At 37.8% G+C, this 22,164-nt stretch overlaps 1 protein-coding gene across 4 annotated transcripts in view; it reads right to left on the reverse strand.

Annotated features, from left to right (window-relative positions):
- Positions 1–9,334: 9,334 nt before the first annotated feature.
- The window catches only part of hs3st1l1 (heparan sulfate (glucosamine) 3-O-sulfotransferase 1-like1), a 29,863-nt gene continuing 17,033 nt past the window's right edge, over positions 9,335–22,164 (reverse strand). For all 4 annotated transcript variants that reach the window (XM_086093288.1, XM_086093285.1, XM_086093286.1 and 1 more), the window contains one exon: positions 9,335–10,666. In XM_086093288.1, coding sequence (XP_085949414.1) covers positions 9,593–10,498 — 906 coding nt within the window. In that variant the 5' untranslated portion in view covers positions 10,499–10,666 and the 3' untranslated portion in view covers positions 9,335–9,592. The remainder of the gene's footprint in view (positions 10,667–22,164) is intronic.

Genomic DNA, 22,164 nt, shown 5'->3' on the forward strand with positions numbered 1-22,164 from the left:
AAACAAAGGGCATTTTGCTTCTGAAGATGAAGAACAGTGCATCACAATTTTTTTTAAAAGATTTATTGTGATTTTTTTCTTCTTCTCAGTTAGCTTAATTTGCTGACCTAGCATATGGACACAAAGTTAGCATCTCCTTTTTATAGACATTAAGTGCACCCCCAAAAAATATTGGTAAGTGTAAATAAATTAATTTAGCGACGAGATCGGGAGGAGTGGGCCCTGACCTGTTCATAATATATGTTCATAATAATTTTAACACCCAAAATAAATTCATAATAGCAGATATTGCCCATAAAAGGAGATGCAAACTCACTGTAGGCCTACAAACAGTCCAGCGAAAACAGCTGATTCTTCATTGTCAGTGTTTTGAGGTCTGGGAGAACCAAGCATCAAAGAACAGGCAAGCGAATGTTGACAGGAAGAAAGGACAAGAAATGAATTCATTTTGAAAAGTTTTTTTTTTAGGGGATAAGGCTCACACAGGGGATGGGGCTTTTCTGAAAAGCTGACATGTTGATTGTTTGGTTAGAAAGTGTGTGTTGTTTTGAATAAGCCAAATACTGTACATGATTCTGCATGGAGCCAAAAGGTTTACTTTTATCTTGCTGATGTGCACTTACCAGACACGACATTCAGTAAAAGCCCAAGCAAAGGACAACCAATACCATCACTGTATTAAACAGGATGTTCTCAGACATTTAAGGAGTCTCCTAAGATATGAGAGGAGGTTTGAATGTTTAAATAGCAGCAAATTTGTTACATGCCGAATTCAAGAGAGCAGATTCATGGACTCTTTCCTATGAAAGCCTTTGCTGACGTTCTTCATTCTGGCAATCAGTCAGTGCCCTTTCTTGCATTGTCTTCACTCCCATGGTTGAATAAAGACTATATGTACACGTGTGAATATGCCATCATCCAATTGTACGTTAATGCAAGCTGTTGAATAGGAAAAAAAATGAAGATTATGTGGCCACTGCACAACTTCTGCCGTGGAGGCCATAGGAAAGCACATATATTTTATATCTTACAAACATTCTAATGAACAAATGTTGCATTTCCCACCAAACTGTATAAAATGGAAAATCACGTACATCAAGTACGTCACTTACAAGGAGGATAATTGGAACGTCTTATCTGCTGCAGCTGCATTTTATGATAAAGGCGTAACAGTCTCATTCTATGCTTCCTCATAAAGAAGCAGTTTTAGCAAACTGAATATAAATAATTGTGAGCCTTTATGTCACTGTATCATCATGGATTTTCCATTTAGGTTGTGCTTAACAATTTCTCCCTTCGTTCAATACTGCTAAATTGATAACACGCATTTGAAAAGCAGTGATGGAAAAAGTCTATTCGGGAGCTGTATAGACAGTTCAATCGTGTTGATGGATTGAATATGCACAAGATTAAACGTTTTTTAATATATGATGTGTTTAATAATAGATAACCATATCCAATATATTAATAATATATATCCATCCATGAGTCACTAATGATGTACTATGTGAATGCGAGAGTGCCATATGTGGGCTTCAAATGCAAATAATAATAATAATAATAATAATAAATGTATATAATAAAATAAATAAATAAAAATAGAATAAATAATAATAATGTATAATGCATTACACTAAACCAAGCAGCCAACTTGCAAAGTTATTTTTGTAGCACACTTCCTTAAAATGACTCAAACAAGATTGTTTCTTTTTGCTTGACTGCTCCCTTGTTAAATGTGGCCTTTTCGGCGGGTGGATTAGCACACAAGGGCTGCTTGTTCTTGTGAAGGCTTCAGGGTATCTGAGCTGATGTTATCATTTCCGCTGAAATCTCTTTTCAACACTTCTTAAGTGTACTTAGAAAATAAACACACACACAAGCTGTTATGAAGTGAAGTAGCAACAGCAAGGTGAGTCACAAGCTTCATTTGTTACCGAAAAGTAAATGTTAATAGGTTAAGAAGCATATTCACTGCATGGAGGAGCTATAACAATAAAATTCAAGCGGTGTGATGGATGACTTTATGGAACATAAGCCTCCCCTGCTGAACTGGAGCCAAGCAGCCATGAAAAAAGTCCAGAAGATGAAGATGAATGAACAAAAGATGTGCCAAGCAGCTTCCAACAGCAGCCAGAATCCCATCTGACGGAGAAAAGTGAAACAAAGACTGACAGACTTGAAGTGAGACATTCTCGCTTTCTCAAGCTCCCTTTTGCCCCTTTCCGCAAGGTCTGGAAATAGCAAAATGTGACATTGGCCTCCTGTGGGCCAGGGTTGCTATAAATGGGATTCTCGCTGCCGTGGCTGTGCACTCAGACTTTTGTTGTTGTTTGGCTGTGGAAGAATCAGAGCAGGGAGTCTGGGCTTTACTGTACACCCAGAGGAACTAAGATTTCATATTCCACAGCGGCACGCTTTCTGTCACAGTTCCGCCAGCACTGGATTTGAATAGACATGAGCTGCCGGGGAGGATTGAGGGATAAAGGAGGCTAAGAAAGTGAAGTGACTGAGGCCTTAAGAACAGACACCATGTCGCTGTGTGCTCTATCAGCTCTCTCTCTCTCTCTCTCTCTCTCTCTCTCTCTCTCTCTCTCTCTCTCTCTCTCTCTCTCTCTCTCTCTCTCTCTCTCTCTCTCTCTCTCTCTCTCTCTCTCTCTCTCTCTCTCTCTCTCTCTCTCTCTCACACACACTCACACACAAACTGCATGTGCAGGGGATCTTACTGTATAAATAAGGCAGTTTACAGCCATGTGTGGGCTTCTGTGACAGCTGAGAGTTGAGCTCAAACTAAAGTAGATTCTGTTTGTGTTTTTATGGGAGTGCCAGAGAAAACTTGACCATAAATTCATTGATAAATTCATGTATTTGAGTGAATATCAATTCACTCATATAATATTCCATTATTTTGAGTGCACAATTTAATGAGAGCTGCAGCAAAAGTAAAGATGTTCCGTTTCCGACCATGTGAACAGTCTTTGTCTGCTCTGTTGGAGGTCCAGATTGGGAGATTTGAAAGGGACTCGTAGACCAACGTGTGTTCATTTTCATTCGCTCATTTTTTGGGTGTAATCCTGAATCCATTATCATCAGCTATGCTATATATTTGCATTCCCCTTAGATGTGCGAAGATGAGGGCTAAAAAGTTGACCAAGTAGAGAGAAACTTTGGAAATAGTGGCAAAGACAGAGACAGTCCTCCAACAAAAAACGAAAACATGTTTTGAAATGTGCCAAATTAAGTGTTTTCTATCGGCTATGTGAAATATTGAAAAAATAGTCAACTGAACCATAAGTGGAGTTAAAGGGAATCGAATCCAGTCCATCGAGCTAACTGGCCAGTGATTGTTTTTGTGTTAATTAAATATTTTGTACTACAATCTCACTGAGCCTATTCCTAACCTCAACCATTAGTCCACGACGGCAAATTGACGTACCTGTCAACACAGCAAGCATTTTTGCTGACTGATGGTGTTTTCTGTAGTGTGCAAGTAGACTAGACCGTAGACCAGCTCGGAGCAGAGCTAAGTTGTGGCGCAGGAGGTGTAACATGATTTTGGTGGACTTGACTAAGGTGCAGGCGGGCAGATTCTGAGCTCTGCGGACGAGTGCGGTGGATGTCATCGTGGTTCGTCTTTTAACTATGACAACATCGAAGCATCAGGCTTCCCCAATCGGTTCTTGAGGGCCAGAGTCCTGCAGTTTTCTGAGTAGTAGCCTATTTGTAGAATTTCAGAAAGCTACCTCCAATGGTTTGACAATGCATCAACATTTATTTTTTAAATATCTTAGAGACAAATAAAGCTAATATTGCATTTAGGTGCTACAATTGTGATTGAAAGTTTACTTTATAAGATCACTGTATATTGGGAAAAAAAGTATTAATGCCCATAAAATCCCAAATACTGTGGCAATTGTTTTGGTATTTTCAGAGGTTAAAGTTGACATGAGCGGAGATGTGCATGTGAATTTTGGTGACGATTCACAGCAAACTGAAAAAAAGAAGTCATTATGTGACGTTTAGCTTTTTTGTGCTCATAATTTTACATACACTGGTGGTACACTGTCATGTAATCCAGTCGCGTGCAAATTCTACATATTTGTTGCAGAATCTTGATCGTCCTTCATCGAGATATTCTCTCAGATAAATGAGACCATAAAGCAATGCAAGATTTACTGGCCTGTTTGTAAAAGATGCTTGTGAGTAAAGAAGGCCTCGGTATAAAACACCCCAATTGGAAAGCAAACACTGGCAGCTTCCAGTCTGTGAAAGTGCACATTTCACGCTTAGGTAATAAAAATGATTCATTAGGCTATTATTATTATTATCAGTTGAATCAAGTATTGCTTAAAGATTATTTTCAACGTTCATCTTGATAATACCCTGCAGACATCACATGATAAACACATTTTAAAAATTAGCCCTGACATTTTTTCCACCTCACAGTTATTTTCTATTAATTTATAAACATTCATGTTTGACAGTATATAAACACAACGTAATTCTCACCAAAGTATAGATTATAATGAAAGTGTGTGTGCGTGTGTGAAGCCAGCTCACAATCATGCTGGTCATAACAGGAATGCTTTGTTTTCGCTCCAGACTCCTCCTCCACCTCGTTTGCTGCAAAACCTTTAGTCAAACTCTTATTTAACTCATTCACTGCCATTGACGACTATAGACGTCAAAAATTCATGTGAACTATTTCTATTAGTTTAACATTTTTTTCATTTCATTAAATTTTTTATGAAAACCTATAATTTTTTTTATTGTACATTTATAAAATATATAAAATTATCATGCGATTAATTACGATTAAATGCCCCTTATTTATATTTTTTTAATTAGGCCTGTCAGGCGATTCAAATTGTTTATTGTAATGAATCACATGACTTTACTAGTTCACTAACTATTAATCACAAATTTAATTTCTGTTCTAAATTTACAATAAATGTTTTTTTTCCTAGGTTTTCATACTCTCAAAAGTTTTTTTTTTAAACTAATAGAAATAGTTAAAATTAATTTTTGACGTCCATAGCCGTCAATGGCAGTGAATGAGTTAATCTGTAGAATTATGTTTTAAATGTTGTTTTTAACTTTTGTCTTCTGATGTACAGCATCCTTGAGAGTCTTGGATGGCATTTCCAAGTCAAATGTATTACTATTATCAACTACAGTGTAACAAAAAAACAACAGGATGTCACAGTTGCGCAACACTGAGCAACCCCCTCTCATATTTTTCGTCATCGCCAACTCAAATCACTCCTCTACATTTGCGAATATCTTTTTCATCACCTCAAAGGATTAATCAGAGATATTCATAACGCTGTGCAAATAAGCAGGCACGTTCTTATTCTCCTCTCAGGAGCCGGATGCCGCGGCAACCCTTCCTCCCTTTGAGTGCCACGGGATGTCATCAAACACACACCCTGTGTACCTGAGGCAATGTAACAAAGAGCAACAAACAAATGAATTATTTGTTCATCACAACGGAAGACATAACAGTGGGATGCATGTTTAGGAGAGATTGGATCATTACCATAACATAAACCAGTGTGCAATGAGTTGCAGAGGTAGCGCAAGTGCCGTTTCGCGCAAACCCGTGCAAGCCTGACTGAAGATGATATTCTGTTTAGCAAGCAGAGAGTGTTCTTTGCACTTTGATTTGATGAACTACTTCATCAATCACAATCCAGACAGATCATTAGGACGTTCTGAGAATGACAAGACCGGCAAAAAAATATCGACTGAAGATTGCTTTGGTTCACCCCTCAAAATGTTAATTACACTTCAAGACGGGCATTTATCAGAGACATGCAGTGACAAGCGACTCAATCAATTGTGGCCACTTGTCAGTATTGGTGTCTTGACATGATTTATCTTAAAGTTCTGTGTCTCGTTTGCTGAATAGGTAGTCTGTAAAGTTGCTCATGGTGCAGTATGTGTTATATGTTATATACTGTATCCACTACCCAGTCAGTTTCTTCCAGCAAGCACAGCTGTTTTGGTATAAATAAATGTGATGTTACGAATGAGAATTTAATCACGAGCTCTTATTTTTGTGTATTTTCTTAATGTAAATGTTCAACTCTAATACTCACAGGGCAATAAAAGGTTATGGGAGGGAGTGTGTTTTTACTGTGTGATAGCTACATACCAGGGAAGACAGACAGATATCACCCAGGGTCACTGCATACAGTACGCTGCCACAACAAATCTTGTGCCTCTGTACAAAAAAAAAAAGGGATCCTAGAGTGATTAAAGTACTTCCACTAAATATTCTCTCACTGTCCTGTGGTCAGGAATTATTCTGGTGTGTAAGTGCCCCCTGGTGAGCAAAAGGGAGAATTCCCCGTGCAAGGTTTTGCTTGTCTTCTGCAATCAAATAGAACAGAATACACATGTATAAAACACTTAATTGTGAGTAAACGTCATGGGGGGCATTTTGCGGGCAAGACCCCGACCCGAGAGAGTTACTGTGTCTGTTTGTGACCCCGCCTCATACATACTTAATCAATTATTATTTATTACTATTTAGGTTAGTAAATATGAGCTCAAGATGAATAAATAAATACAATAAAATAAAAATAAGAACAACTGTTTTGCATATGGAGTTGTCACATAGTGGCAAAGCAAACTGTATACACACACATCGGATGGTCGTGCCATGTGAGCTGACGGCTTTCAAACTCGGCCTAACATTTTGCGCCTTCATGGCAATGTGCCAGAATGTTTCATTTATCGCTCAATGGCCGCTGTGGTATACCAGATTAATGCTGTATATTCATGTGTAAGTGAGATGGATTTGTGAATTAGCTGTTGATGGAAAACTAATGTCATCAAACATTAATATAGTGGCAGAAGCTGCCCCTCAGTGCTGACCTAATTCGTCCCATGGGATGTGCTTTGTAGTATTTTTACATGGAATGGGCGGGTACCAATACCAGGTATCTGTATCGGGCCAGTACAGCGAACGATATAAGTATTGGCTGCCCCCTTGATTAAAATGAAAAATTAGACGCATAGAAAATTGAATTTCATGCAATTTTAAGGGAAATGCTATAATGGGATATATAGGTCTTTAAAACGGTGTCATTCATTGTTTTCTTTGTATAAATTTGATGTATCAAAGGTACTAGTGGTATCTGTACTTGGTATCCGTATTGGTGATTACTTGTACTGATTTCGGTCGGTATTGAATATCCCTATTTCTTCTTCTTCCTCTTCTTTTTTTATTTTATTTTTACCTGTACTGTACAAATCTTATAATTAAAGCAACACTAAGGAACTTTCAGTTTGTTAATTATGGCGGCACCACATGGACAAAAATGGTAATGTTATGCCCGAAGGAAGATCACATTTCCAATAAGGACAAGCCATTGCTTCATTTTTTAGCTCACGCCAGCGAGTGAAATCCAGGCCAATGTTGATCCTTGACTGTCATTTTATCCGGGTAGCTTCCCTTTTTTTTCTTTTTTGTCTCCTTAGACAAAACTTTGCACTTGTAATGCAGCTTCTGCCAGGAAAGCAGTAATTGTGCGTCGACATTCAAATTGACTTCCGTCTTTGTAACGAACGGGGAAATGGTAAAGTCACAGCTTACAGCTCACAGCTACAGGGCTTTGCAAAAATATTCACCCCGTTGGGTTTTTATCCATTTTGTTGCATTAAAACCTTTAAATTATTTTTTTAATTGAGCTTTATTTATTGGATCTGCATAAAAAAAAAGTGATTATATATATATAAATATATAAAGGCCGGAGGTTACAATGAAACAAAACAAGTAAAAAAAATAAATACAAAATTAACGGCAAGGGCATGAATATTTCTTATTTCTCTCCCAACTTGTGTTCAGTAAGGACAAGTTATGGAACTTGGCCATTATACCTGCCGCAAATGAATACATTAGACTCATAATGATTTGCAATAGCCTACAATGTTTAACAAATGTATTAGACGATCTATCATCGTGAAGTGCTTGAATTTCAATTTCAGTGAGCTCTCAGTGTTGAACCATCTTGAGCAGAAATGAAGAATTTCAAACCGGATTAAACTTCTTTAAATTTGAGATGACTCACCGAGCTAACGCTAACGCAATCATTTAAAGGGAAAGTCAACCCAAAATTATTCTTTTCAATAATATATTGTATGTGCCCTCACTAGTCGAAACACGGCATTGTGATCAATGTTGCTTTTGTGGAATATAATGTAGGCAGCAAAATCCACCCATTTTTTAAATCTCTATCATGAGGAGGCCATTTTGCCACTTGCTGATTGACCAGTGATTAGTCAATACCTGAGCAATGAGCAAATGTGATGTCATTTTTAGTCAACAGCAAGTGGCAAGTGGCTGCTCTACTCATATTCCACAATAGCAATATAAATTCAGAATACCATGTTTGAGTGAGTGGAGCTGCATAGAACATGATTGTAAAAAAAAAATAAAAAAAAATAAAAAATGAGTTGACTTTTATGGAATGCAAATAAATAATTACTGTCAAATTTGAAAAAGCAATTAATAATATTTTATGCTTATTATTTTTCATTACAATACATTTGAAATTAATGGATACATTTTTTTTTTTAGTGATAGTTTTAGCACTAAAGATACAATTTTGGTGAAATAACTTCTACATACGGTTGTCTTAACCATTACATAAAACATAAATTTGTTTGATTATTAATTATTGTTGTTGTAATTTGGGGCAGCTGCATAAACCATTGAGTGGCGGTCTAATAAAAAAAAAAAATTCAGCACAATATACACTATACTCGTGCCCATATAGTGAACATCAATACACATTTTCCTGGGATGCATTAATGACACAGAGTCCTGCAGACATTAAAGAGACCACATTTCTATCAGCTTCCAGTAGTCGCAACTTCAGCTGTTGTTCAGAACTGAATCAATGAAAGAAACATGACCCATGCTGTGTATAGCATGAAGTGATGTTTCAGGGAAATCTGCCTTTTGAATGCTATTCCTGAAAGTGATGTGTAGAAGAAAAAAAAAAGGAAATCTAACACGTATAAGGCTAGAAAATGTTTTTTCAGACAATTTACACATTTCTAACACATGAGTGTAATGTTGAGCAGAGCAGTAGGGAAATGCAAGAAAAGCTCTTGGGACCTGAGCGTGCTGACTGGGATGAACTGATTCAGCTGTGGGCACAGGCTACCTTCAGTGTCCAAAACCATTAGCGATTCCTGTACTATTAAAGCTGTGCTCCAGGGTGCCCATTTCCTTGCATTAATGTCTACTTTCCACAACAGCAACACCTCCGCTAAAACAGAAGAAACATGGAGAGCGAGAAAGATAGCACACTGGCATGCCAGAAACATTTAAAAGAACAATTTATTATCAAGAACAAGGATATCAAACAAGACAGAGAAAGGGAAAAAAAAGTTCATTTTATCGGTTATGTGCTCACAGCAAAGAGAAAATGTTGAAGAATGTTCCATCTTGCCGTATTGTGTAAAAGCAGTTCATATCCAGTCAGCAGAAACTAGAGAATTTTAGACACTGAGAGGCTTTAAATGTCAGTTCTGTAAAGTGTCTGCCTCTTTTGAGTACTATTTATGTATTGGTGGTTTATTATTGCCAGTTGAAGGTGCGCTTAACCAGCCTGAAGAAGGTTCTGTTGTGTTCCTGCAGGTAAGAACGGAGTTGCTGGAGCACGGTACTGTTGACCACCGGGTGCGGGCGTCCCTTCGACTCGTGCAGACATCGCTCTCGACCGTCACTTCGAATACAGTAAAATCCTTTCGTCTGATTGAAGTAGAAGTTGGAGGCGACTATCCTGGGAGGCAAGTTGAGGAAGCGCTCCACTTTTTGAAGTTCTGGCAAGGGGTCATGAATAAGCAAATCCCCATCCACGATATGAATCTGTTCCAGGGGGAAATGACGCAGCCAGTTGCGCATGTGAATGTCGTACAAGCTCCTCTGAATGGCCTTGTAGCGTGTGTTCAGGGCACCGTTTCGTACGAGGAGGTTCTCGATGGCTTGGACTGGTTTGTGGTTCTCCAGACGGTTGAAGTACACCTGCGTGTAGTCTGAGACGACCCGCTCGGCCGGGTCACGTAAAATCAGGAGCAGCTTCATGGATGAGTTCATCGTGCAGATGCGTTCGGGCGCAAGGGTCGATGTGAAGTATCCTGGGGTCTTCTCGACCGTAATCTGGTGCGGGTACGAGTAGGGCATCAGATCTGTGTACCACTCCAAGCCTTTGGCATAGTTCTCATCCCAGTCAAAGAAATGCACCTCAGTTGCAGCAGCGGCAACCTCGGGGTGGATGTCGAGCATTTCCAGCAGGGCCCTTGTACCACCTTTACGCACCCCGATTATAATGCTATGCGGGGGTCTTTTGCTAGTCCCTGGCGGAGGAGACAAGGCCACATCTTCATCGGCGTTAAGATCTATTCTGTTCAAACTAACACCTGCCTGAGGGGCAGCAAACGTTTGGAGCGCGAAAAGAAAGGCGGATGCCAGGAAACACGCCATGCTGATTGACGGAAAGGTGGCGGGCCAAGAAAAGGAACTTGTGATTTAGCTGTAAACCAGATCTGGCTTTCTTGGCTCAGTAGTAACAAGAGCAGTGGAAAGTGCTGGTTTTGTCGGCCATGGAATTTTAACAGCAGGAGAGGAAGTTACAGGCAGTCCACAGCACATCTGTAGGGTAAAAAAAGAAGAGAGAGAAAAGAGAAAAGCTTTTAGATTTGACGTATGCGGTGTGGGATGAATGTCTGCATTATATGGAACTGGCACCTTCCTCGTTCCCCTGAAAATGCAATCCAGCCCTAAATACAATCCATGTTTTCTGTAAGTGTATCATCTCCAAAAGAATGGTATCTATTCATCTTTCTCTGAGCCTCCTTCATCATCCTTCATCCAATCTTCTTTCTCTTCTCACTGTATCAAGCGGTTTTCTATTGATTCTGTAATTTCTCCCTTTGAAAAATGTCTAACAATGCAGCTCGTTAGGAAGCATAACTGAGGTATGCAAGAGTGGCTGAAGGCCAGTAGGCCTGCTGAGTGCTTTGTCTTCCTTTACCAGGCCAGAATCTATACTCCAATCAATACCCCCTTAGATTGCCTTCATATCAATGCTGCGTGGATATATAAAGACACATTTAGTGGAGGGAATCAGATGAGTTCCCACTTGTAGGTGACTTTGATTTCCTATAAATGCCAAGAAAAATCAACAGTAGGGCATCATAATCCAGCCAACATAATGAACTTTTGATTTCTGGCATTAAGTCAGATTAATTATACTGCTGAGAACCCATATAAACCACGGGAAAGTAAAATAATGGAATATCTTTGTTTTATTATTATTTTTGGAATTTGTGAACGTACCATAAAATCCCGTGTATAATACGCCGCCCACATTATCCCTTAAAAAGCCCCCCCCCCCCCCCCTCTGTACTCACGTATAATATAATATGGTGCCCTTTTTTTGAGGGGCCAAAGGCATCCATTTCATTAAATGTGCTGTAGTTTTAGAGCGATTTATATTTTTGACAATGAATTGATTGATAATTCTTATGGGGGATATCAAAAATGCTTGTAATAAAAGTGAAACAAGTTTGTTGTTTGCTGCTAATGTTAAAATTCACTCGTTTGTTAATACTTTGTCCTGCACTCCCAAAAACGCATTTATATTTTTTTATTTCATGATTTTTTTTATGCTAGCGCTAGGCTTTGATACAGCTTCTGACATGAAGAAGTCGCTTAAAGCAATGGTAGTTATTACAAAAACGGCCAACAGGTGGCAGCAGAGTATAAGAGATCAGCCAGGGCCATGTTGCAACAAGCTCTTTCGCTTTGTGAATAACGATGAAATTGAGCTATATTCTAATGCTAATTTCTGCAAAACGGAAACAGATACAAATATACCTTTTTTTTTATCCTGATGAAAGAAGAGACTCAAGTCTTTGTTTTGGTAGGTTCCATGTTAAAATAGCAAAAGAACACAATATTCTGTGGACCTTGCAAAATCAATTAAAATCCAGTAAAACAGATGAGAGTGAAGGGGGTTGCTTCAGTGAAAATGGCTGGGAGTGAATGAGTTAATAATATGAACAAATAAAGATTAAAACATACCAATAAAGTGTAAATACTTTTAAATCAAGGTTACAAACTATGCGTTTAAGGTTGTTCCATGAATTTTTTAAATCATGTTTTGTGAAATAATCAATGAATTTTTAGATAATCAATATTATTTACGTAAATTTTAACTGTGCTTAGCAGCACATTAATTTGCTCTTGGAAACATTAGAAAGAAAGATGTTAAATCAGTCTGTCCCCATAAATTTGAATGTGAGTGACGTCAGGACCGCACAACAGTAGCAATTTTGCAGGCCTTAACAGCACATTTAAGCCTGGTGGTAAAACGTCAACAGTAGGAACGCAACTTGTGAGGCTGTCAGCAACAAAGTGTGCGGAGTCATTTATTTTGTCTATTAAACTGCTTTTGAAAAGTAATCCGATGGCTCTTGCTGCTAGCTAGCAACTACCAGCTAATGTTGAAAAGGCTAACGCTGGAGCCAGTGCTGAATGCTGGCAATAATGCAGCAATAAACATTAAATATCATGTTGGAATGTAAGTATGTCTTTTTCTATGACATCTAGGTAGCGGTAAACTTCTATAAAAAAAATGTTTTTATGGATGATGGATTATTGTTATTAGTTTTTATGAACGTGTGAATACTACAGTGGGACGATTTTGTATTATTTTTTTAGGGGGGGAAATGCATCTTATTCACAATATTTTACGGTATATACAAAGTGATTTGAAATCCATTCACAAAAAGAAACTATGTTTTCAGAAGGCATCTTGAGGAAAATCAGCCTGGAGAGTTGTTGCTGACACAGTGCTAGTCAAAACAAAAGCGTCAAGCTTTGCAAACAAAGCAGCAAAGGTCCTGGTAAGATCGTTTTCACAAACAAAGATAGTGCCTGCATGGGAAAAAAAATTCAGAAACCTCTGCACATCTGATTGTTCTATGCCAAATAGTTTACTGGGGAAAATGTACAAATGTTATATTTTTGTATCTTATACTGCAGTTAAAGTTCCAAGGTAGATGTGAGTTCAAACTGTATGTCACACACGTCAAAAGTATGAAAATAAATGTCTTCCAAAGAAGTTAGTCTATAGCCTGGGGAGATCATAAAATGTATTGTAAATTTTAAAAATTCATGGCATTTAAAAATGGGATATTTTTAAACCTTGCAAAGAGATCCTCACTGTGTGCATATGTGTGCGTGTGTCCCCCCCCCCTCCCCCATCAATTAATAATTAGGAACTGCGCTAATACATGCAAAAAAACAATAACAATGACTGTTTCTGATATTACTTGTTTTTGCCTTCTTGGCATACAATACAAAATAGTAATGTTATCATATTAATGAGATTGGAATAAATATAATCAAAAATAATTTTAAAGTTTATTCCAAATATTAGCTATTATAATTGTGTATCATATATGACTATTATGTGGCATAATTAAGATACAAATATGGGATTTTTTCTTTAAAGTAACAGATCAACTCAAATCATTTTCAAAGGAACACTGTTTCACACAATGCCACCAATGGCCATTCTCTTACATAATAGCATTTTTTTAACAAAACAAAGGTGTAGCTCATGCATTCACTTTCCACATGGCCTCGGTGTAGTTCTGGCCCCAAGAGGTGGACTCAGGAGAGCCATCCCACCCTTACAGAACCAGTGGGAGTACAGTGAGGCCTTTATGCGCTGTGACAGGCACTCCTGCCTGTCAGCCATTCCATGGCCAAGAGATGCCAACTCCAATGCTAACAGCTCAGCAGCTTCACAAGCTTGCTGTCTCATCCAATCGCACTCGTCTCACAGAACACCACCACCACCTGGAAGGCGCCATTGTTTCACACAACACTGTCCCTCACTGCTTTAATCAGCACGTGATGTGTATCTCTGATTCTCACATGACCTCTGACAGCCATACTGTCTGGCAGATCACTTAACTAAAGTCTATTTCTACTGAACACATGTGGGCCAGCGGGAGGACGCCAAACACGTATACCCTCAAGTGAGATAAAGCGCACTGTTTCTTTGTGGCAGTGATTCTGCAACCTTTAAACATATATTCTGTTATAGTAACATGTTAAAAAATATAGCTGGTATTGTAAGTACCATAATATTAACTCGTTCATTGCCATTGACGGCTATAAACGTCAAAAATTCATTTGAACTATTTCTATTAGTTTAATATATTTTCCCCACTTTTGTTAGCAAGAGTATGAAAACCTAGAATTTTTTTATTGTACATTTATAACAGATAGAAAATTTGTGATTAATCTTGAGTTAACTAGTGAAGTCATGCGATTAATTATAATTAAAAATTTTAATTGCCTGATGCCTCAAATTTTTTATTATCTTTTCTTTTTTTTAATTTATTTACTGCCACTGACAGCTATAAATGTCAAAAATGTATTTGAACTATTTCTATTAGTTTAATTTTTTCCCCCCACTTTTGTTAACAAGAGTATGAAAACCTAGAATTTTTTTATTGTACATTTACAACAGATGTAAAATTTGTGGTTAATTGTGAGTTAACTAGTGAAATCTTGCGATTAATTACGATTAAACATTTTAATTGCCTGAAGCCCCGAATTTTTAATAATCTTTTTATTTTCAAAATATTGATCTGTCAGTGATAGAAGGCCCTTATAAGGGGAGCAGATATGTGCCATTTATAGATTCCTTCTTTGGTTGTTAATATTGCACATTCAAGCATGCTAAATATTGACTTATGAACTAATAGTGTTTGTTTTGGACGGTTAAACTTGCATCAGATTTTATTGAACCATGCACATTTTTTGCGGAGTGTGAAAACTTGCAAAGCACTGTACATTATCCATCTTAAAACTATGTTAGAAATTAGAGGTCAATGGCCATTTCAAGCCTGTCATTATCCCAGGTATCAAGTACAGTGGAACCTCGGAGTTTGAACGTCTCGGAACTCGTACAATTCGGACTTCAACCAAAAAATCGGAGTAAAAAATGCCTCTGATTTTGAACTCATTTTCGGAGTTTGAACACCCAAGCAAAGCGAGCTAAGACGAACAAACTTTGAAAACGGGTAGCCGAGTGAAGCCGAGCGGAGCCAAGCAATGGCGAATGCTCACGTTGCGGTAGTTGAGATGATGCACTGCTCATTTCCAGTCAGATTGTGAATACTCCCGGAGGTGCTCCATACTCGCAAGTGCATTTTGATTTTTCCACAAACAATTTATTTGCCATGGGCCCAAAAAAAGACAACAGTGCCAGTGGCAGCAAAAAAAGACATACAGTGCTACGAACCACAGTGGAATTAGGAAGGAGATTATCGCGCCGTTCTAACTACCGTGTCTACTTCTGTAAATACTGTCACGAGGACCCCACCCTCAGCTGTTCAACAACGTGCCTGACGTTAAACAACACACTTAGTAGTCTAACAATATGCCCCAATGTAAAATAACCAAACTCAGCTAGCATTAACATAGCATTTATCATCCACTGATGCCATCACACCACAACAAAAAAGCTAAGTTATTTTTTATTGTTTAAATACTGTACAGGGTATAAATGTAAAAAAAACATAAATATAAATTAAAATAGGAATTTTCTGTTTTTGGAGCTTGGGAACGGATTAATTGCATTTACATTATTTCCTATGGGGAAATTTTTTTCCGGAGGTTGAACAATTCAGACTTTGAACACTTTGCAGGAGCGAATTATGTTCAAACTCTGAGGTACCACTGTATACGGTTATTTAATGGCCTTTCACCATGTTCAGTTATCAGTTATTTTGCCGTCGCTACAATTGCAGCTAGTTCAGTAACTACCAAAAATATAAAATGGGATATCACTTCATCACATATGAGGTGCGTCTTTACAATGCATGGCTACCTGACAAAAACTTGATGTACTATGGTGGTGTTGGTTTATAAGGCCAAAGGGCCAATATAGAGGTCCAGCCTACAGAAATGAGCATTCCAGACTTCAAATGTCCCCTAGGACTCATTTTCAAGAAGCAGTTTTCAGTTTTTATGCCCAACATATCGGGAATAAACCACCAGAGAACTGAAGATCTGCTGCAGTTATCAGCTTTTACATTTTTTGTTTACCACTTGCTTTTTGTTAAATCACCTTTGAGTCTGCACTACTGCCAAGTTTTATGTGCGTTGTTGTCTTTTGCTAGCTTTTATATTCGATATAACTATTTAGTCTATCTTTTTTATGCTATTTTTTATATGGCCATTGGATTTTTTTTTTTGTTTATTTATCCATTACGTTTGCTTTAGTGTAAATCATATATTTGGTTCAATACTTTTGTCATTGTTTTTTTGTTTTTTTGAGAGTCTCATATTTGGTCCAATACTAATAATGTGTATATTTCTGAAATGTGCAAAATGCGTATTATTAATTAAATAATTATTAAATTAAATTCAATTAAAATAGAGTTTTTTTTTAAAGTATACATTTCCAGTGCTCAAGGCATACAGTCCTGCCCACCATTATTGGCAGCCATGAAGGTAAAGTACATAATGTGGAATATCTTGTAAAAAAATTTTTTTTATGGAGAACTTGTGCTTTATCCGAAAGACCAAATGATTAAAAAACAATTTAAAACAATAAACAATGGAAATAATAGAAAACTTATTGGCACCATTTGTGACTCACCTTTGGTAAATCACAAATGAGAATTCCCTGATTTAAAATGTCTGTGCCCAATTGGCATGAATTAACCAATGAATGATGACTTTGATGTTTTAAAAAGCCACCTGTCATCCCCTTTCTACAATACACATTCGGATTATATTATAAGAGTTACATTATATACAGTATGCTATTACTATGATAACGATGCTTTGTTTTGATGTTTATTGTTATTGGGTGTAGTTTGCATAACTGCATTGGATACTGAATGGTGTCGCAATTATTTGGTCACATTATTTTACTGCATGAGAGTTTAAAATACAAGAAGCACCTGTCAGATTATGATGCAGTACTGTATTTGTGTTTTACTGGCATATTTCTGAATACAACTCTTGCATGCATGTATTTATTTTATTTCATCTCTCATTATCCAGGTGAAATGTTTGATCAATCAATTTGATTCCTATTCATCAATGTGGTCCCCCTCGTCATCCCTGAATCCTATTTTATATTTCCAGAGTAGGAACGTTATTCAAGACCTGAATGCAACTAATTGCCCTCTTCCACTTGAGTTGATGATTGTAACTCAGCAGAGCGATATTGGCTCATTTTTATGAAGGCTTTAAAAAGTTGTCTGCCACCAGAGTAAAAGGTCAGACTAAAAAGGCCAGTCTTTAGATGTGCACTATTCATTATATCTCAGCAGACATAAGAGGAAGGCTCCACAGGTTTACTGCGCCGCGGGAGGGGGTGTGTTCTCTCTAATTAACCCAAACAGCAGGCACTATACATTTTCAGAACAAACCCTCTTTCATATTCCACGGAGCCTCCTGCCATGAAGTGTGGCAAACAGCAGTCATTGTGCAGCACGGTCTTGTTTCTTTAATTGGTGCTCATTAAGAGGGTTACTACAAAATAATTACAACAACAAAGAGGCTTGATTACAAAGAGATATATTTTTGCTCTATTTACATGGGTGGAAGTTAGAATGATTGATTATTGTTACAGTTTGTGTATGAATTTTAAAATAGGGGCAGGGATAAGCTGCTTTATCTTTGACATGCTTCCATTATATCTGATACGGGCACCTTCATTTTATTTTAGCTCCCCCCCCCCCCTTCTTTTTTTTTACCAAGCTCTCAATTAGGAGCACAATATATATTTGCACCCACGCATAGCCAACGTATGAACTGTACTCCCACATACTGCATGAGTTTTCATTTCGATGTATTCAATGTATGAAGGATTCTTTATTTTTCTGTAATCTCATCATAAAGTTAAAAATGTTCATAGATTTGTTACCACGGGTAAATAATAAATAGATAACTTTAAAAAAAAGACCTAAACTTAAATGTGTTAAGCACTGACGGCCCAAATGCATCCATTAGAATGCACAACCTTTCAAAGCAACACCTTGACCTCCCCTCCATAATTACAGCGTTGCTAAAAGGCCTGTCACACAGTGAAGGATTAATGGCTGTGTCCTAGCCAGCTGCACTGTTTACTGGTATTAAAGACATTTTGTGGTTTATACATTGAAGCAAATTGCCGCATTCAGTCACCAGGCTGGTGAGGAAAAATAGCAACAAAGCACATATTTTCGCTTGTTCAGGTTACTTTCATAGCAGAATAACAGCACTGTGTTCAATTTGAAAGGGGGGAAAGCGTTTGAGTTCCTAGGACCATAGAGCATGTGCAGACAAAAAAATAATGGCTGTTGTCAAGCTAACAAGTAAAGTCCACAAACATGTCGAGGACAGGAGAGAAGATAATTCTTCAGTCCGTGTACGCTAAACCAGAGCCACCTAGAGGATGACTTTCACATTTACGTAAGAGGGACCAAGATAAAAAAGAAAAGAAAAACTCTGAGCAAAGAGTACCAAAAAAGGCATGCATTATCAACATCCGGTACATTACAAAAAAAAAAACTGTTTAAATTTTGTGAATAGTCCTCGACCAGCAGTTAAAACTTGACAACGAAAGCAACAATTGGATACCAACAAAGTAGAAGGTGTGAGGAAATGTTTCTCCCTCATCTTCCTATGCCTTTCCTCATGCTTTCCTTTTTCCTATCTAAGAAATTCCGGGCGCTAATTAGTGAACCGCCAGGCTTTCCATTCTGTTGGTCATTGTTTTGATTTTTTTCACGTTTACTTTCTTCTTTGGACGGGTTGTGACTGTGAAGATACATTTCTTGTGTGTTTTTACATACTTGGCCGATTAGAGGGCAGCTTGGTGTCATCTATTCACTTAATGTTAACTGTCTATGAACACTGAGATAGTAGTAATGAAAAAAAAGAGGCCCTATGTTAAAATGTAACTTAAGATCTTTTTGACTGAAATAGCTTTTCAACCTTCTAATGCTGCAAATTCATCAAATGACCTTTATAACCTGTAAAATGTCTTGAAACACTGCCGCGCATAATCATTTGGAACACCGTATTTGAACAAAAATATTTTAATACTATTATCATTGGGAGGTTTTTGTTGATGACTTGAACATTTTGCTGGGTGTAATTTATTTGCAAAGACTATTCATAAATGCCAGAGAAAGACATCATTTGCATAATCATTTGGAACACGGCGTATAGACACATTTTGAGTCCCCAATCAAACTCGCGCATCTTTTATCGAATTAGGGAGGAAGCCAGAGTAAACAGACAGCTGTAATTTGGAAATTCGAACCCTGAACCTCAGAACGTCTCCCTTCCTGCCTGTATTAGACTTATTTTGTTACATTTCATCTTGGTAAGTTTCAAGTTCATATACAATGCAATTTCAACCTTGAATGAAAAACAATTCTGCTATTGTGTCCAAATTGATTCCACGGGCTCTTCTGAGAGCAGACGCATTTTAAGTTGTCACAGTGAGGGGGGAACTTTTTTCCCCCCCGTTTGGAGAGGAATTACACCTCCTCTCTCATGCAAAGTATTATTTGACTGTTCCAGGATGAGCAAATGGATCCAACAATCACCCGATCTGCATCCACATGTGAGAAGAGGCCCTTGTTGTGAAAGTGAAAGAGCGGCTAATCTGTCATTAAACTTCTAGAGACACGTGTGGCCCAATCAGCTAATTATAGTGTTTTATCAGTGATCTGCTAAATGCTGAATTAAAACTTCACAGTACGGCAGCTTTTTCAGCACTTTCTTCCTGCAATGTGGTTTCACTTGGAACGCTGTCACTTCCAATTACCAGTCCATCCACCCTCTGCGAACTATGCATAAGAGAGACTCTAGTGTTGATGGCGTGTGCCTGTTATATCAAAATGTGAAATAATATGATCAGCAACTTCAACTTTTCTGTATAATGATAGTTTACAACCAAGGGTCAACGTGACATGAGCCCTCCAGCAACTCGAAACACATTGTACTGGATGTCAAGCAGCGCGTCATCTCTTTTCTGTGTGTTAGCAACCCCCGGAACATACAATTCCCGGGGCTTCCTTCAGTTTTGTGCGTTTGTCAATGCTCTGAGATGTTCTTCAAGTATCAGATGACATTGTGTGGATTCCCTACAGGCATTTTTTTCAGATAAAATAAACTAAATTGCTCATCAACCTGGGAGCAAGCAATTCCCATGCTCAGTGTCATGTTCAATATTGGTCAGAAACTACAACATTAGAAGAAGCTATTCAATCAATGAGTAGGCTGATAATCAGCATTGAGCTTGCCATCCATGATTTCCCCGACATTGAGCATTCGGCTCTCTTCCTCTTTCCCGGTACGTGAATAATGTACAACTAATTTCATTCAGCCAATTTAAAGATACTACACAAAGCCTTTTTTAGGTCTCGAAATGCTTTTGTACTTCTTTGTGTGAACTAATTGCCCAGCAATCCATTGTAGAAAAACACCGGATCAAATGGCTCGATCAAAACGCCTCTTCTCTTTACATGGCTCAGCCTTGGGAAAGCCGTTACTGTTCTTCACATGCATCTTGAAAACTGCACAGCATACAGTATACTGTACATACATTATGTATGAATAACATCATTAAAATATTAAAAAAAAAAAAAAGGTATCTTGAAACGAACTGAAAGAACACTCAATGTTTGATGAAGCTGATGCCGATGAATAGTTAAATGAGAAAAACATAGCGGCCTGCTGAGTCTGATTTCAAAGCGCTGATTAGTCATTAAAAGTGTCGCAACGTGCAAATATCGGCGACATGTTGGGGAATCTTCAAATGGTGCACTATGTCTTGATCCATGTTTGTTCAGATTTGTATTTGGTTTTGTTTTGTGCTATGTATTGTCTTCTTCTGGTTCATGTCTGTCTCATTATGGTTTAGTGTCCACCTGTTGTGTCAACCAATCAACTACTTGTGTCTTATCAGGTGATTGTCATTGTCTCGTTAGTTTGCTTGTACTTTGTTCCCTGTTTCTGTCATTATTCTGCCTTTCCTACCTGCATTTGGGTCTCCAACCACAATCCATGACATCCTTTAAACTCCTAAAGATCATTTAAGTAAGATCACCCCCAACCTCAATTGGAGCAGTGTGCATTGCACACTATACCTCACAATTAGGAACGTCACAATATGGTAATTATCACGATATTGTGGGGAGGTAGGTGATATAAATAAATAAATAAAGCTCACAATACTGTATAAAAACTCATAAAATTGTAAAAAAATATATATAATTTTGGTTTTGTACATAGAAATAGGCTTGGCCAGTCATTTTATTTTAAATGTCTCGTCTATAGAATTGTAATTTGCAGAGGTCATAACCTAACCATCACCTCATTGCACATAATCAACCGAAAATCACTAATAATACTTAAGATTGAGGTACTTGTTTGCTTATGCACACAATCATTGTAAATCAAGTCAACTTGTGGAGGAACTCATACGTGTTACATTCCCCGTCATCTGGCAATTAGCATGTGGAGGTGGCCAAAGCATGCCTAATTAAAATTAAACCGCACTAACAAACAAACCACCAGAGGTTACTGGAACTGCACAAATGGAGGCCTTTTTAAACAGATGTGCTGATTTTAATATTGTGATACAATATAGTTGTAGTAGTTTAATTTTGCGACATCGCCGTTATTGTTACATCCCAACTCACTATGTCCAAAGTGAAAACTAACATTATGCAATTGTTTTTGGCAAAAGTCTCTTCAAGTCAACATTTCAATCACATCTTCATTGCTTTATTTCTATTGTGGTGTTGTATAAATGCAAAATAATAATAATAATGATAATGATAATAATAATAAATCTAGTGTGCAAATACATTTGAACTTAACCGTCTTTACATTATTTTCCCCAAACTACAGCTGGTGTGTAAATTTCAACAACATCAACTTGGAAGGCCTGTGTCGCTTTGGCACGAAAACATCCCAATGGAAGGCTCGTCTCAGGGATCCGCCAGTGTTTTCCTGCCATCACAAATATGTGCTGTGGGCTGCCAAGCACTGATGCGATCCAACTCTGCACTGCAAGTAGCCACGTAATGGTGTGTTCAAGTTAGAGCTCA

This window comes from Leptonotus elevatus, chromosome 13 (genome assembly GCF_054856555.1).
Source record: "Leptonotus elevatus isolate MCC_2025b chromosome 13, RoL_Lele_1.0, whole genome shotgun sequence".
Taxonomy (NCBI): domain Eukaryota; kingdom Metazoa; phylum Chordata; class Actinopteri; order Syngnathiformes; family Syngnathidae; genus Leptonotus; species Leptonotus elevatus.